The sequence below is a fragment of the Oncorhynchus gorbuscha genome, linkage group LG20, assembly GCF_021184085.1.
Source record: "Oncorhynchus gorbuscha isolate QuinsamMale2020 ecotype Even-year linkage group LG20, OgorEven_v1.0, whole genome shotgun sequence".
Lineage (NCBI taxonomy): Eukaryota > Metazoa > Chordata > Actinopteri > Salmoniformes > Salmonidae > Oncorhynchus > Oncorhynchus gorbuscha.
The window spans coordinates 35,055,547-35,073,039 of NC_060192.1; the positions used below are offsets into that span (position 1 = coordinate 35,055,547).

Here is a 17,493-nt window from a genome sequence, read left to right on the forward strand (position 1 = left end):
TACCATGTTAGACTATACAGTATGTGGGTTCAACAGGTAAGAGTTATTCTAATGGAGGGAATGTGAAACCAATTTCACCTTTCCAGTGCTATTCCTTGGATTATTCATTAGAATTGTTTAACTGTATCTGAGGTAAAAGTCAAATGGATTCTATTTTTTACTTTGTTGTCAGTTAAATTAATTGTCTTCTTCTTTTTTAAATACAATAACGTAAACAATAGACAATTGAACGTGGATATTTGCCTTTGTATTTTTTTATTTTTGAATTTTAGCCCTTTTTTCTAGGCTAGTTTAGAAAAGAGATGGTGTTCAGAATACAACACAGGTTCTTTTTTTAATAAAAAAAAAATGTTTTACCCCATTTTTCTCCCCAATTTTGTGGTATCCAATCGTTAGTAGCTACTATCTTAGTAGCTACTATCTCATCGCTACAACACCCGTACGGGCTTGAGGGAGAGACGAAGGTTTAAAGTCATGCGTCCTCCGATACACAACCCAACCAAGCCGCACTGCTTCTTAACACAGCGCGCATCCAACCTGGAAGCCAGCCGCACCAATGTGTCAGAGGAAACACCGTGCACCTGGCAACCTTGGTTAGCGCGCACTGCGCCCAGCCCACCACAGGAGTCGCTGGTGCGCGATGAGACAAGGATATCCCTACCGGCCAAACCCTCCCTAACCCGGACGATGCTAGGCCAATTGTGCGTCGCCCCACGGACCTCCCGGTCAATGCCGGTTACGACAGAGCCTGGGCGCAAACCCAGAGTCTCTGGAGGCACAGCTGGCGCTGCAGTACAGCGCCACACGGGAGGCCTGTTTGCCTTTGTATTGATGATGTTTCACTCATTGCAATGTCTCAACAGGTGAATTAAAAAACAGTAAAGTATTTATTTTATATTTCCGCAGATTATTACGAGCCAGGAGGAATCACTGATAACACCACCAGTCAGGATGAGTTACCTGACCTCTGACCCTAATCAGACAGAGAACACTGACCCCATTATCCGACCCCCTTACTTCTTCATCAGTGGTTTCATCGACATCCCCCACATGGACTACTATTACATCTTCCTCTGCTTCGTATACATCATCTCTCTGGTTAGTCCATAGCTCTGGTCTATGCTGTTACAAACTACCTCTGGTATACGCTGTTACAAACTAGCTCTGGTCTACGATGTTACAAACTATGTGTGATCCAGGCTGTTACTAACTAGCTCTGGTCCCGGCTGTTACAAACTAGCTGTAGTCCAGGCTGTTACGAACTAGCTCTGGTCCAGGCTGTTACAAACTAGCTCTGGTCCAGGCTGTTACAAACTAGCTTTGGTCCAGGTTGTTACAAACTAGCTCTGGTCCAGGGCGCTACTAACTAGCTGAAGTCCACAATGATTTGATTTTATCCACTTGATTAACTAGAAAAGGTTTCACTTTCCTATCAAAAGCTTTTTTGAACTTAAGAAAACCTGCTAACAGTTTCATTTCAGCTGGTGTCCTATAGCACCACATATAGTCAACGGCCAAATGAATTTACCTGTATATACATTATGGGTCATGGTTCCTCCTGTGTGTGTGTGTGTGTGTGTGTGTGTGTGTGTGTGTGTGTGTGTGTGTGTGTGTGTGTGTGTGTGTGTGTGTGTGTGTGTGTGTGTGTGTGTGTGTGTGTGTGTGTGTGTGTGTGTGTGTGTGTGTGTGTGTGTGTGTGTGTGTGTATTGGGTCTAGGTGGGCAACACCTTCGTTATGATGGTTATCTACATGGACAACAGTCTCCACAGGTAATCAGTCCTCTTTTATCTCTGTGGTAATAATACAGCAGAATTCTACCTTTATTGGACTGTATTTTTGCAGTTCCAGAACCCAACCAGATGAACCACAACACATACAACACAAGCTGAAGTAGCACAGGGGCTTTGGCTGCTAGTTCATTCCTTTTAGATTCCCCCCATCAGCTCGGGATTTCAACTGTATCCCTGGTTACCGGCCTGCCTCTAAATAAGGCATCTGAATGAAAACCACCTTTAGGTTTTGTCAGTGAAAGCTGGATGGTCTATAGTTGATTCTGAATGAAAACCACCATTAGGTTCAGCTGGATGGTCTATCGTTGATTCTGAATTAAAACCCCCATTAGGTTCAGCTGGATGGTCTATAGTTGATTCTGAATGAAAACCCCCATTAGGTTCAGCTGGATGGTCTATCGTTGATTCTGAATTAAAACCCCCATTAGGTTCAGCTGGATGGTCTATAGTTGATTCTGAATGAAAACCACCATTAGGTTCAGCTGGATGGTCTATAGTTGATTCTGAATGAAAACCACCATTAGGTTCAGCTGGATGGTCTATAGTTGATTCTGAATGAAAACCACCATTAGGTTCAGCTGGATGGTCTATCGTTGATTCTGAATGAAAACCACCATTAGGTTCAGCTGGATGGTCTATAGTTGATTCTGAATGAAAACCCCCATTAGGTTCAGCTGGATGGTCTATAGTTGATTCTGAATGAAAACCACCATTAGGTTCAGCTGGATGGTCTATAGTTGATTCTGAATTAAAACCACCATTAGGTTCAGCTGGATGGTCTATCGTTGATTCTGAATGGAAACCACCATTAGGTTCAGCTGGATGGTCTATAGTTGATTCTGAATGAAAACCACCATTAGGTTCAGCTGGATGGTCTGTAGTTGATTCTGAATGGAAACCACCATTTGGTTCAGCTGGATGGTCTATAGTTGATAACTTACACATTACAGATGACAGTGTAAAGATGTTTAGGATCTCCACTTTTTGTCTACTTCTTCACTGATTGATTGTATTTACCTTCTCTGTAATTGTCTATGTCCTGTGTCAAGTGCACAAACAAACATTTCCCCATGGAGATAATCAAGTCAGAATCTTACCCTTACAGCCCAAAGTACATTGCTGTGTTCAACCTGGCCTTCACAGACGTGTGTGGGAGCACTGCCATGGTCCCCAAGCTCCTGGATATGTTCCTCTTCAGCAGACATCTCATCTCCTACGACCATTGCCTCACTAGCCTCTTCTTCATCTTCCTCTTCCTCAACATGCAGTCCTTCAACCTCACCATCCTCTCTTACGACAGACTGGTGGCCATCTGCTGCCCGCTCAGGTCTCAGATATTACATCAAATCTAATAATTCAAAAAATACAATTTAAAAGGCCTTCATAATTTCCCCTTGTGTGATAATAATGTGCTCTCACTGACAATTCAACCTGATATATGGATACACTGCATCTAAAATCCCTGATAACAGCTTCTTTCCACTGTCCACACAGGTACCATATGATGGTGACTCACAGGTCCATGTTCCAGCTGACAGGTGCTGCCTGGGCGTTTGCTGTGTTCCTGGTGTTGCTGGCTGTGTGCCTCATCACCCGACTCTCCTTCTGCCGGTAGGTGGCTGAGGAGGTGAACCTGTTGCCGAAAGGTTCCCGGTTTGAATCCCGGGCCGGGTGCTGTAAAAATAAATGATCAGTTGATTACTGTAACATGTGGACAATGAAAATGTATTGTATTGTAGGTCTCTGGTGATCAACAGCTACTTCTGTGACCACGGTCCCCTGTTCCGTCTGGCGGCCCCCTGTTCGGATGTGGTCCCTAACATAGTAATATCTTATCTCAACCCCAGTATAATCCTATTGTTCCCCATGGTCTTCATCATATCATCATACATCTGTATCACACACGCCCTGTTCACCATCACACTGCCCCAGGACAGGTGAGAAGTCATACTGATCAGAGTCAGAGATTTAGCCAGAGATTTAGTTTATATACCTAAACATATAGCTCTGATACTGATTGTTGTGCTGTCTCAGATATACACTACAGGACCAAAAGTATGTGGACATCTGCTCATCAGACATCTCATTCAAAATCATGGGCATTAAAATGGAGTTGGTCCCCCATTTGCTGCTATAACAGCCTCCTCTTTTCTGGGAAGGCTTTCCACTAGATGTTGGAACATTGCTGCTATAACAGCCTCCACTCTTCTGGGAAGGCTTTCCACTAGATGTTGGAACATTGCTACTGTAACAGCCTCCACTCTTCTGGGAAGGCTTTCCACTAGATGTTGGAGCATTGCTGATATAACAGCCTCCTCTCTTCTGGGAAGGCATTCCACTAGATGTTGGAACATTGCTGCTATAACAGCCTCCACTCTTCTGGGAAGGCTTTCCACTAGATGTTGGAGCATTGCTGCTATAACAGCCTCCACTCTTCTGGGAAGGCTTTCCACTAGATGTTGGAGCATTGCTGCTATAACAGCCTCCACTCTTCTGGGAAGGCTTTCCACTAGATGTTGGAACATTGCTGCTATAACAGCCTCCTCTCTTCTGGGAAGGCTTTCCACTAGATGTTGGAACATTGCTGCTATAACAGCCTCCACTCTTCTGGGAAGGCTTTCCACTAGATGTTGGAACATTGCTACTGTAACAGCCTCCACTCTTCTGGGAAGGCTTTCCACTAGATGTTGGAACATTGCTGATATAACAGCCTCCTCTATTCTGGGAAGGCTTTTCACTAGATGTTGGAACATTGCTGATATAACAGCCTCCACTCTTCTGGGAAGGCTTTCCACTAGATGTTGGATTTTGCTACTGTAACAGCCTCCACTCTTCTGGGAAGGCTTTCCACTAGATGTTGGAGCATTGCTGATATAACAGCCTCCTCTCTTCTGGGAAGGCTTTCCACTAGATGTTGGAACATTGCTGCTATAACAGCCTCCACTCTTCTGGGAAGGCTTTCCACTAGATGTTGGAGCATTGCTGCTATAACAGCCTCCACTCTTCTGGGAAGGCTTTCCACTAGATGTTGGAGCATTGCTGCTATAACAGCCCCCACTCTTCTGGGAAGGCTTTCCACTAGATGTTGGAGCATCGCTGCAGGGACTTGCTTCCATTCAGGCACAAGAGCAACAAGAGCATTAGTGATGTCGGACGTTGATGTTGGGCGATTTGGCCTGGCTTGCAGTCGGCGTTCCAATTCATCCCAAAGGTGTTCGATGGGGTTGAGGTTAGGGCTCTGTGCAAACTAGTCAAGTTCTTCCACACTGATTTCGACAAACCACTTCTGTATGGACCTCGCTTTGTGCACTGGGGTATTGTCATGCTGAAATAGGAAAGGTCCTTCTCCAAACTGTTGTCACACAGTTGGAAGCACAGAATCCAGAATGTCATTGTATGCTGTAGCGTTAGGATATCCCTTCACTGCAACTAAGAGGCCTAGCCCGAACCATGAAAAACAGCCCCAGAACGTTATTCGTCCTCCACTAAACTTTACAGTTGGAACTATGCATTGGGGCAGGTAGAGTTCTCCTGCAGTCTGCCACACCCAGAAACGTCCATCGGACTGCCAGATGATAAAGCGTGATTCATCACTCCAGAGAACGTGTTTCCACTCCTCTAGAGTCCAATATCTACGAGTTTTACAGCACTCCAGGAGACACTTGGTCTTGATCACAGTGAGCATAGGCTTGTTTGCGGTTGATTAGCCATGGCAACCCATTTCATGAAGCTCCTTGAAGAACAGTTCATTACTTCCAGAGGCAGTTTGAAACTCAGTAGTGAGGACAGATGATTTTTATGTGCTTCATTACTCGGCGGTTCTGTGAGCTTGTGTTGCCTACCACTTTATGGCTGAGCCGTTCTTGCTCCTAGACATTGGCAATCTCCAATAACAACACTTACAGTTGACCGGGGCAGCTGACTGGCTGGTTGGAAAGGTAGCATCCTATAACATTTTATACAGTTTTATACACCTGGGTGTGGCTGAAATAGCCGCATCCACTAATTTCAAGGGGTGTCCACATACCTTTGTTTAAATAGTGTATGTTGTTCTGGTGATAAATGCTGTAAATACTGAGAATGTCATTGAACTGGATAGATGATGACTTACTGACACTTTTGTCCCTTTCTCTCACTCTCTAAACCCATTGCTTTGGCCTGTTGCTTAAACGAGTCTCTCTCTCTCTCTCTCTCTCTCTCTCTCTCTCTCTCTCTCTCTCTCTCTCTCTCTCTCTCTCTCTCTCTCTCTCTCTCTCTCTCTCTCTCTGTCTCTGTCTGTCTGTCTCTCTCTCCCCCTCTCTCTCTCACTCTCTCTCTCCCCCTCTCTCTCTCCCTCTTTCTCTCCTTCACTCTCCTTCTCTCACTTTCTCTCTCTCTACTTCTCTCCCTCTCTCTCCTTCTCTAATTTTCTCTCTCCCTCTCCCTCTCTCTCCTTCTCTCTCCCTCTATTCACTTCTCTCTCTACTTCTCTCCCTCTCCCTCTGTCTCTTTCTCCCTCTCTCAGAGTCAGAGCCTTGAAGACGTGTACCTCACACCTGATACTCGTATCGATATTCTACCTGCCTATTCATTTTACATACTTCCTTCACTCAATCATACCAACCAACGCCCGGATCATCAACCTCTCCCTGACCTCGGTGCTTCCGCCCATGCTCAACCCCATCATATATGTTCTGAAGACAGAGGAGTTTAAGGAATCGGCCAAGAAGCTGCTTAGTAAAAGAAGAGCACAGAGAGCTGTAGTGCCGATCCAATCAACATGAAGTGTTACTATTTATTTATATCTCTATTTGACTTGTTTTTGATTGATATGCTGTGTAAGATATACTGTATCTGCCATAGTGAATTATGTTTTTCTGAAATGATATATTGATATTATTTTGGCAATATGCCTTTAAAGCCATACAGAAAATGTCATAATAAAAAGGCTGGATAAAACCCAAATACAAATCAAATCTATTTATAAAGCCCCTTCTACAGCTCAGTTTCACAAAGTGCTTAGCAAGCAGGAGTTACCATATAGATAGATACCTGTATGTCAGCCAACCCCTGCATGATGAACTCACCATAGACGTCCTATAACCAGGGCTTGAATTCAGGGGGTATGTGGAGGTATGCCAGACCCTTGTTAAAGAAAATGGCAAAAAATATAGCTCTTGATAGCTTAAGATTTTGAAGGTGAAAACATTTACCTGATTATATGAAGTGATATATGACGATGATCTTGGACTTCAAATCAAGTAGTCAAGTTAATTCAATGTTCAAAGCATCCTCATTACACCTGCCTTGAGATTGGTATTTTATTGTAATTCCATCTTGGTCACAGACCTAAACCTCCCAGGATTCCAGTGACCAATTAACAGCTGCTTTTACAAAAGAAAACTACCCAGGGGCTCTTGCCCACGGACCCTCCTAGTTTCCTGGAACATGGCTTACGAGCAGTCAGTTCTAATGTCTTACAGTGCAACATTCAAAACGCCAGTGATATTTCTACATCAACAGTGTCCATGAAATACAATCGTGTGTTTTAGTGTCTGGTCTTTGCCGTGACGGTCATGGCTAACTCCATCATGGCTGTTATCTACCTGGCCAGGAACCTCCACATGGTTAAGTACGTTGTTAGCTCCAGTAACACAAGTATTCTAATGTCACATAACTCTTTGCATAAATGCGGTATAATTTCTTAACAAACGGTCTGGATATGTTATTTTAGCAATAGAGCTGGTCCTATGAATCTGTTCACTTTCAACAGTTTTCAACAGTTTTCTCACCAACGTTGTTATAACCTCTGTTATCTTAAACTTTTTTTTTCACCTTTATTTCATTTAATTTACAACTGCAACCTGGCCAAAATAAAGCAAAGCAGTTTGACACATACAACAACACAGAGTTACACATTGAATAAACAAACATACAGTCAATAATACAGTAGAGAAAAGTAAAGTGTATATACAGTGAGTGCAAATGAGGTAAGATAAGGGAGGTAAGGCAATAAATAGGTCATGGTGGCGAAGTAATTACAATATAGAAATTAACACTGGAATTGTGGATGGGGAGAAGATGAATGTGCAAGTAGAGATACTGGGGTGCAAAGCAGCAAGATAAATTAATACATACAGTATGGGGATGAGGTAGTTTGATGGGCTGTTAACAGATAGGCTATGTCCAGGTGCAGTGATCTTTGAACTGTTCTGATAGCTGGTGCTTAAAGCTAGTGAGGGAGATATGGGTCTCCAGCTTCATTGGGTCTCATATTTGCATTTCGTTCCTGTCAGGATTTGGCCAGGGTTGTTCCGGTTTTTGGTCACTAGATGCCCCCATTGTGCCTTTTGACCTTTTGTTTTCCCTTGATCCCCATTATTATTTGCACCTGTGCCTCGTTTCCCCTGATTGTATTTAAACCCTTTGTTTGCCTCAGTTCTTTGCTCTGTGTTTGTATGTTAGCACCCAGCCCTAGTACTCTGTGAACGCTTGTTGATCCCGGTGGACTCTCTTGTGGAATTCTGGTTTTTTGTTCTTGTTTGTTTGTTTTTGAGTATCTTTTGAGGCTTTTTGTGCTTTACCTTCCACCTTGTGCATTTACCTTTTTGTCTTGGAGGATTACCTTTGTTCTTGTGGAATTCCTTTTGAGGTTGTGGAGTTACATGTTTTCCTGAAGAACTTCACTTTTTACTTAATTAAATACACCGTCTCAAGTACTGCTGTGTCTGCCTCATCTTCTGGGTTCTGCCGACTATTCGTGGCTCAGTTGGTTTAGTGACTGTTTCTCACTCTGGAGACCCGGGTCCTGACAGTTCCAGTCATTGGCAGTAGAGAACTGGAAGGAAAGGCGACCAAAGGAGGAATTGGCTTTGGGGGTGACCAGTGAGATATACCTGCTGGAGCATGTGCTACGGGTTGGAGCTGCTATGTTGACCAGTGAGCTGAAATAAGGCAGGGCGAAGCGAGGGCCAGCCAAAAGAGAGCATACAGGTCGCAGTGGTGGGTAGTATATGGGGCATTGGTGACAGAATGGCACTGTGATAGACTGCATCCAATTTGTTGAGTAGAGTGTTGGAGGCTGTTTTATAAATGACATCGCCGTAGTCAAGGATCGGTAGGATGGTCGGTTTTACGAGGGTATGTTTGGCAGCATGAGTGAAGGATGCTTTGTTGCGAAATAGGAAGCCGATTCTAGATTTAATTTTGGATTGGAGATTCTTAATGTGAGTCTGGAAGGAGAGTTTACAGTCTAGCCAGACACCTAGGTATTTGTAGTTGTCCACGTATTCTATGTCAGAGCCGTCCAGTGTGGTGATGCTGGATGGGCGGGTAGGTGAGGGCAGTGATCGGTGAAAGAGCATGCATTTAGTTGTACTTGCTTTTAAGAGCAATTGGAGGCCACAGAAGGAGAGTTGTATGGCATTGAAGCTCGTCTGGAGGTTAGTTAACACAGTGACCAAAGAAGGTCCAGAAGTATACAGAATGGTGTCATCTGTGTAGAGGTGGATCAAAGAATCACCAGCAGCAAGAGCGACATCATTGATGTATACAGAGAACAGAATCGGCCCGAGAATTGAACCCCCATAGAGACTGCCAGAGGTCCGGACAACAGGCCCTCCGATTTGACACACTGAACTCTATCAAAGAAGTAGTTGGTGAACCAGGCGACGCTGTCATTTGAGAAACCAAGGCTTTTGAGTCTGCCAATAAGATGTGGTGATTGACAGCCTTGGCCAGGTTGATGAATACAGCTGCACAGTAATGTCTCTTATTGATGGTGGTTATGATATCGTTTAGGACCTTGAGTGTGGCTGAGGTGCACCCAGGACCAGCTCTGAAACATGATTGCATAGTGGGGAAGGTACAGTGGGATTCGAAATAGTCGGTAATCTGTTTGTTAACTTGGCTTTCGAAGACCTTAGAAAGGCAGAGTAGAATATATATATAGGTCTGTAGCAGTTTGGGTCTAGAGTGTCTCCCCCTTTGAAGAGGGAGATGATTGTTGCAGCTTTCCAATCTTTGGGAATCTCAGACGATGCGAAAGAGAGAGAGGGACGTCGTAGTCTTCTACCTGACAGACCTGTGTGTCTCATCCCTAATCTCATAGAGACCTTTCTGTTTGAGAAGCAGTACATCTCCAACCAGGTCTGTCTCAGTAGCATGTTCTTTGTCAATTTCTTCAAGATTCTCCAGTCTGTCTCTACACAACATCACACCCCCAAGATATGTTAGCCTCTCACCATTACAATATGTGAGCCTATAACCTTCTCAGTCATCATAATTCACGATTAATTCAGTATTATACATAATCATGGTAGCATCCACATTCATGTAGACGTGTTGAGAAACATATTCTATTCTTATTTACAATAAAAATGACCGCAAAAAAAGGGTCATATTAGATTGCGTAGAAATGCAGGAAATTAGCTTTAGATGCCAAAAATATTGAGGGAGGAACCCCCAGAGCCCCCACCAGGTTATGTCCCCACACCTCTAAAGCCAAAGTTTCGCCCCTGGTTTCGGAGGTAGTGGAACCTGCACGCCTGGCACAGAAGATCATACCATGCTCAAAGATGAACGTTCAATCGAACAGTAACTGAATGTCTCAATGTCTGTCTGCCTGCTTTATATAGCAAGCCACGGCCACATGACTCACTGTGTATAGGAGCGAACCATTTTAGTGAACAGGGTGGTGTACCTAATAAACTGGCCACTGAGTTTATATATAATATTCTTATATCCGCTAAAGACAGAGCAAGACAGAGGAATTCTTGGAGTCTATAAAATGACCACAGCTGTCACTCGATGAGAGGTTTTGAATCTAATTATTGATATTGATTATTGTACTGCAATGTTGAGGGAGATGACACACAACCATTTCACTACACCTTTTATACCGAGTGTAAACTGTGTACATGATGATATGGAGATCTACACACCTCAGTATGAAAGTAATCAGATAAATAAAATATCAAATCTCAATGTGACTGAGAGTGTGGATGATATTCCTTCACCTCAGAGGACACTAAGGTCATACTGTCCCCCTGTGGCTAATGTCCGTAACAACATGTGGGACTGTATTGAAGGCACTGTGTTGACTATACCAAAACGAAGAATTTGATTGGTAGAAGTTCAAATAAGACACAAAAAACATCCAATGACAGTGATCTATGTAGTTGTACTTGTCCAAATAAATGAAGCACATCAAATGTGTCCTGCCAACACAGGAAACTGAAGGCACCCTCAATCTCTTGGCGCTTGTAACGCCAGGGTAGTGGGTTCGATTCCCGGGACCACCCATACGTAGAATGTATGCACACATGACTGTAAGTCGCTTTGGATAAAAGCGTCTGCTAAATGGCATATATTATTATTATATTACAACAACACACACCCATCCACAACCAATGCTTTGCAGATAGGAAACAACACACATCCATCCACAACCAATGCTTTCAGATAGGAAACAACACACATCCATCCACAACCAATGCTTTCTAGATCGTAAGGGGTTTGAAATGTGAATGTTGTGTTCTTTCAAGACCAACACACACACACACACACACACATCACAGGAGGCTGGTGCCACTGTAATTGGGGAGAACTGGCTCGTGTTAATGACTTCATACCATTCAATTCGCTCTGTCTGAGAGTAGATATGACATCTTCATGTTCCCAAAGTGACCCATCTATTGCCTGTGACCCACACCAAGGATGCAGAACCAGTGTTCTGGAGAAAAGTCTTAGAGAAGGTTCTACAGTACCTTTCAGTCCCATCCAGCTGCCTTCTTAGAGAAGGTTCTACAGTACCTTTCAGTCCCATCCAGCTGCCTTCTTAGAGAAGGTTCTACAGTACCTTTCAGTCCCATCCAGCTGCCTTCTTAGAGAAGGTTCTACAGTACCTTTCAGTCCCATCCAGCTGCCTTCTTAGAGAAGGTTCTACAGTACCTTTCAGTCCCATCCAGCTGCCTTCTTAGAGAAGGTTCTACAGTACCTTTCAGTCCCATCCAGCTGCCTTCTTAGAGAAGGTTCTACAGTACCTTTCAGTCCCATCCAGCTGCCTCATCAGCTGTTTTTCCTGGATTTTTGGAAGGTCGTCATACAGTCTTTGCTCTTCTAAGTAGACTCTGTGTCCCATGCTGCTTTAGCCTGCCTCATCAGCTGTTTCTTCCTGGCTTTCTGGAAGGTCATCATACAGTCTTTGAAGGTCTGGACCTGTCTCTGACACTTCCTTCAGTCCTGGTGGTCGGCCCTGCCATCCTGGACGGCATAGTGCTGCTCCATACAGCCTGCCCTGCTGGGTCCTCCTCATCCTGGTCCACAACAAGAATGGCTTTCTATTTGTCTGTTTGTCCAAATCAAAGGATTTGTCTGTCTAACCACACACTGACGTGCACAGCTCTCTGGGTGAGGTTCTGTCTTCAAGTCTCCAGTGGGGGATGAATTTCCTTCCATCCATGTAATGTTTTAAAGATTATGGACAGATACAGTCAGGTCACAAGATGGGTGGAGTGCTTTACACTCCCATCCTGGATATGACAGAGTATGCAACAACCCATGGGTCCAGCAGGCAGCGTTCAATACCAACAGGCAGATGTGAGATGCAGGATGGTACTCTTATCATACCACTCTGTAGGCTACTGACCAAATCAATATGTCCAGGATAGGAATAGGTCAGTCGCCTACAGACTAATATGAGAAGAGTGCAATTTTTGTAAATATTCTAAACAAAGTGTTTTGATGGTCAGATGAAGCGGTCAGATGATGCAGATGCTAAACTACAGGACTGTTTTGCTAACACAGACTGGAACATGTTCCGGGATTCTTCCGATGGCTTTGAGGAGTGCACCACATCAGTACCTGGCTTTATCTATAAGTGCATCGAGGACGTCCCTCTCACATTGACTCAACGTACATTCCCCAACCAGAAGCCATGGATTACAGGCAACATTCGCACTGAGCTAAAGTGTTGAGCTGCAACTTTCAAGGAGCGGGACTCTATCCCGGAAGCTTATAAGAAATCCCACTATGCCCTCCGATTAACCATCAAACAGGCAAAGCGTCAATACAGGACTAAGATCGAATTGTACTACACCGGCTCTGACGCTCGTTGGATGTGGAAGAGTTTGCAAACTATTACAGACTAAAAAGGGAAGCACAGCCGAGAGCTGCCTAGTGACATGAACCTACCAGACGAACTAAATAACTTCTATGCTCGGTTCAAGGCAAGTAACACTGAAACATCCATGAGAGCATCAACTGTTCCGGACGACTGTGTGATCACACTCTCCGCAGCCAATGTGAGTAAGACCTTTAACCTCTTGAAACTAGGGGGCACTATTTTCATTTTTGGAAAAATAACGTTCCCAAAGTAAACGGGCTATTTTGTCAGGACAAGATGCTAGAATATGCATATAATTGTCAGCTTAGGATAGAAAACTCTCTAAAGTTTCCAAAACTGTAAAAATATTGTCTGTGAGTATAACAGAACTGATATTGCAGGCGAAAGCCTGAGAAAAATCCAATCAGGAAGTGACTCATGTTTTGAAAGCTCTGCGTTCCGATGCGTCCCGATTGAGCAGTGAATGGGCTATCAACCAGATTCCTTTTTCTACGTATTCCCCAAGGTGTCTACAGCACTTTATGTTGAAGAATGAGCGTAAACGACTACATTGCGTAAGTGGCCGGCTGAGGGCTCTCAGAGTAATTCTTGCGTAATAGACAAAGGTAGCTATTTTTCCTCCCGGTCTTACTGAAAATACAGCTGTCCCAGTTGATATATTATCAAATAGAAATTTGAAAAACACATTGAGGATTGATTATAAACAACGTTTGCCATGTTTCTGTCGATATTATGGAGCTAATTTGGAATATTTTTTGGCTTTGTCGTGACCGCAATTTCCGGTCGAATTCTCAGCCAAACGTGAAGAACTAACGGAGCTATTTCGGCTACAAAAATACTCTTTATGGGAAAAAAGGAACATTTTCTATCTAACTGGGAGTCTCGTGAGTGAAAACATCCGAAGGTAAACGATTTAATTTGATTGCTTTTCTGATTTTCATGACCAGGTTGCCTGCTGGTAGCTAGGCATAATGCTATACTAGGCTATTGATAAACTTACATAAATGCTTGTCTTGCTTTGGCTGTAAAGCATAATTTCAAAATCTGAGATGACAGGGTGATTAACAAAAGGCTAAGCTGTGTTTCAATATATTTCACTTGTGATTTCATGAATATGAATATTTTCTAGTAATATTTTTTGTCCGTTGCATTATGCTAATTAGTGTCAGTTGATGACAATTCTCCCGGATCCGGGATGGGTAATTTCCTTTTCAGCGGAATGTTGTTGAGGGGTTCCGCTGCGCTAGAATGGTTAATAACTATCTAAATGTACATATTACCTCAGAATCAATGCCCCCGCACATTGATTCTGTTCCAGTAACCCCTGTATATAGCCCCGCTATTGTTATTTACTGCTGCTCTTTAATTATTTGTTTTTCTTATCTCTTACTTTTTTTGTTGTATTTTCTAAAATCTGCGTTGTTGGTTAAGGGCTTGTAAGTAAGCATTTCACTGTAAGGTCTACACCTGTTGTATTCAGCATTTCACTGTAAGGTCTACACCTGTTGTATTCAGCGCATGTGACAAATTCAAATACATTTGATTCGCTAACTTTCAGGTGTAACAGTTTCATGTAGAATAAACCATCCTTCACATAATACTGTAGAAGCAGTGTTCTGCTAATATAACAAATATTATACCTTCCTGTATGGTGCCCCGTATAAGACAGGAGACATGTTTGAAGAATACACAGACTCCTCCCTCTAATGATAATACCATTGGATTCAATAATAACAAAGACGATAAAAAGTAACAGATGTGTCTTGAATCAATTTAATACTGAGGGAAACGTCCCTCCCAGTTCAGACATCAGAGGACTCTTCAGTCTCTTCAGTCCTCCATCTGTTGACATTTGGGACACACAAATAAATAAACATAACATTTCAAACTATGTAAATATAATTATATATACACAAATAAGACTTATAAATATCAAAAAGAACAAAGACAAATAGAAACAAATTGTATTATATAAATACAAATGTTAAAGAGTATCGAATTATTACACTATTGCAATATTGCTAACAAAAAACACACAAATTCAACTAAATTCCACAAGGTCCTATATCACACAAATACACAAATAGATAACACACTTATAAAGAAGACTATTACACTATTGCAGTTCAAACAAGAAACACACAAACTAAATTGCACAACTAATTGCATTAGTACTGTACAACGTTTTAGGTGCTCTATTTGATAGATTCCCCCACTCCCCCTACCTCGGGCTTCCAGTGACCTGAGGTCAACCTACCCCCACCCACTCCCCTTCTCATACTTCTGAGTGGGAGACCTTAGCTCACGAACTACAATCAGGACGCCGAAGTTAAATTGACCCATAGTCCCACATGGTGACATGATATCAATGATGTGACGTGCAAATGAGCGATATAAAACTGATCGCGCATATGTCACCAATTGGAATACTATTTATATATATACATTTTTTTTAATTGCACGGGCTTCCAAGCATGCAAGCTAGGGACAAAATTGCTGGCTGACATGACCCTATTGCGCAAATGTCACCATTCGGAATATTATTTTCATATATATATATGAATACCTGTATATACAGTATATATATAATATTTTGTGCAGGTACCCCATGCCTCCCCTGGCAAGATGCCTCCCTGGGAGGATGCCCATGTCGTCTATGCCTAAATCCACCACTGGATTTAGGCATAGACTCCCTACTCCCTATCAGATCCTATGAGAGGATTAATGTCACAGTGTTGAACATATTACCAACCCACTAACTGTTGGGTGTTTTATGGACAATGCAGAGAGATGGATAAACAGTCTTTTGGCAAGATTCAGCAAATTTACATTTAGCAGCAATATTTCATTAGCTTGCCTAAACCCATTGCTTTGGCCTGTTGCTTAAACGAGTATCTCTCTCTCTCTCTCTCTCTCTCTCTCTCTCTCTCTCTCTCTCTCTCTCTCTCTCTCTCTCTCTCTCTCTCTCTCTCTCTCTAGGTAATGAGTGTACAGTAACAAATTGTATGATGGCAGAGCAGTATTCCCACCAGGTCTAGTGTCCCTGTCACTCTCCTCAGACTCAGGCTCAACAAACAGGTGGTCATCAGAGACCTAATTAGAGTGTTGGTAGACCTGGGATCCTGAGTCATCACCTCACCTGCCATGCAGGTGATGATGGAACTGTTGTTAGCTACACCATGCTTCAGATGAAGTGGCGACTGTCTTTAGGCTGCGAATTTAGGCCAAAATGAACAGTTGAAGTCAGATTACCTACACTTAGGTTGGCGTCATTAAAACTAGTTTTTCAACCACTCCACACGTTTCTTGTTAACAAACTATAGATCATTTCACTTATAATTCACTCTATCACAATTCCAGTGGGTCAGAAGTTATCCTACACTAAGTTGACTGTGCCTTTAAACAGCTTGGAAAATTCCAAAAAATCATGTCATGGATAATAAACAAGCTTCTGATAGGCTAATTGACATCATTTGGGTCAATTGGAGGTTTACATGTGCATGTGTTTCAAGTCCTACCTTCAAACTCAGTGCCTATTTGATTTACATCATGGGAAAAGTCAAAGGAATATTAGCCAAGACCTCAGAAAAAAATTGTAGATCTCCACAAGTCCGGTTCATCCTTGTGAGCAAATGCCTGAAGGTACCATATTCATCTGTACAGACAATAGTACGCAAGTATAAACACCATGGGACCATGCAGTCGGCATAACGCTCAGGAATGCGTCCTGTCACCTAGAGATGAATGTACTTTGGTGCGAAAATTGCAAATCAAACCCAGATCAAGGCCGTTCAGCAAGGAAGAATCCACTGCTCCAAAACCTCCATACAAAATCCAGACTACGGTTTGCAACTGCACATGGGAACAAAGATCGTACTTTTTGGAGAAATGTTCTGTTCTGATGAAACCAAAATACAACTGTTTGGCCATAATGACCATGATTATGTTTGTAGGAAAAAGAGAGAGGCTTGCAAGCCTAAGAACACAATCCCAACCGCGAAGCACGGGGGTGGCAGCATCAAGTTGTGTGGGTGATTTGTTGCAGGAGGGACTGGTACATGTCACAAAATAGATGTCTCACGAAGTAGGAAAATTATGTTGATATACTGAGGCAACATCTCAAGACATCAGTCAAGAAGTTAAATCTTAGTCGCAAATGGGTCTTCCAAATGGAAGATTTGTGGGCAGAACTGAAAAAGCGTCGGCGAGCAAGGAGGCCTACAAACCTGACTCTGTTACACCAGCTCTGTCAGGAGAAATGGGCCGAAATTTACCCAACTTATTGGGTGAAGCTTGTAGAAGGATTCCCGAAACATATGACAGAAGTTAAACAATGTAAAGGCAATGCTACCAAGTACTAATTGAGTGTATGTAAACTTCTGACCCACTGGGAATGTGATGAAAGAAATAAAAGCTGAAATAAATCATTCTCTCTACTATTATTCTGACATTTCACACTCTTAAAATAAAGATGTGATCCTAACTGACCTACGACCGGGAATTTTAACTAGGGTTAAATGTCAGAAATTGTGAGTTTAATGTATTTGGCGAAGGTGTATGTAAACTTCCTTCTTCAACTGTATGTTTTGACTTTTACC

At 42.8% G+C, this 17,493-nt stretch overlaps 1 protein-coding gene across 1 annotated transcript; it reads left to right on the plus strand.

The window, feature by feature from the left end:
• Positions 1–926: 926 nt before the first annotated feature.
• On the plus strand, positions 927–16,021 carry LOC124006904 (olfactory receptor 1361-like). The gene is made up of 8 exons (XM_046317093.1): positions 927–1,098; positions 1,718–1,770; positions 2,897–3,118; positions 3,286–3,402; positions 3,531–3,728; positions 6,296–6,530; positions 7,323–7,402; positions 15,955–16,021. The coding sequence occupies exons 1-8, from the start codon at positions 952–954 to the stop codon at positions 16,019–16,021; spliced, it is 1,119 nt and encodes a 372-aa protein (XP_046173049.1). The 5' UTR covers positions 927–951.
• Positions 16,022–17,493: the final 1,472 nt, after the last annotated feature.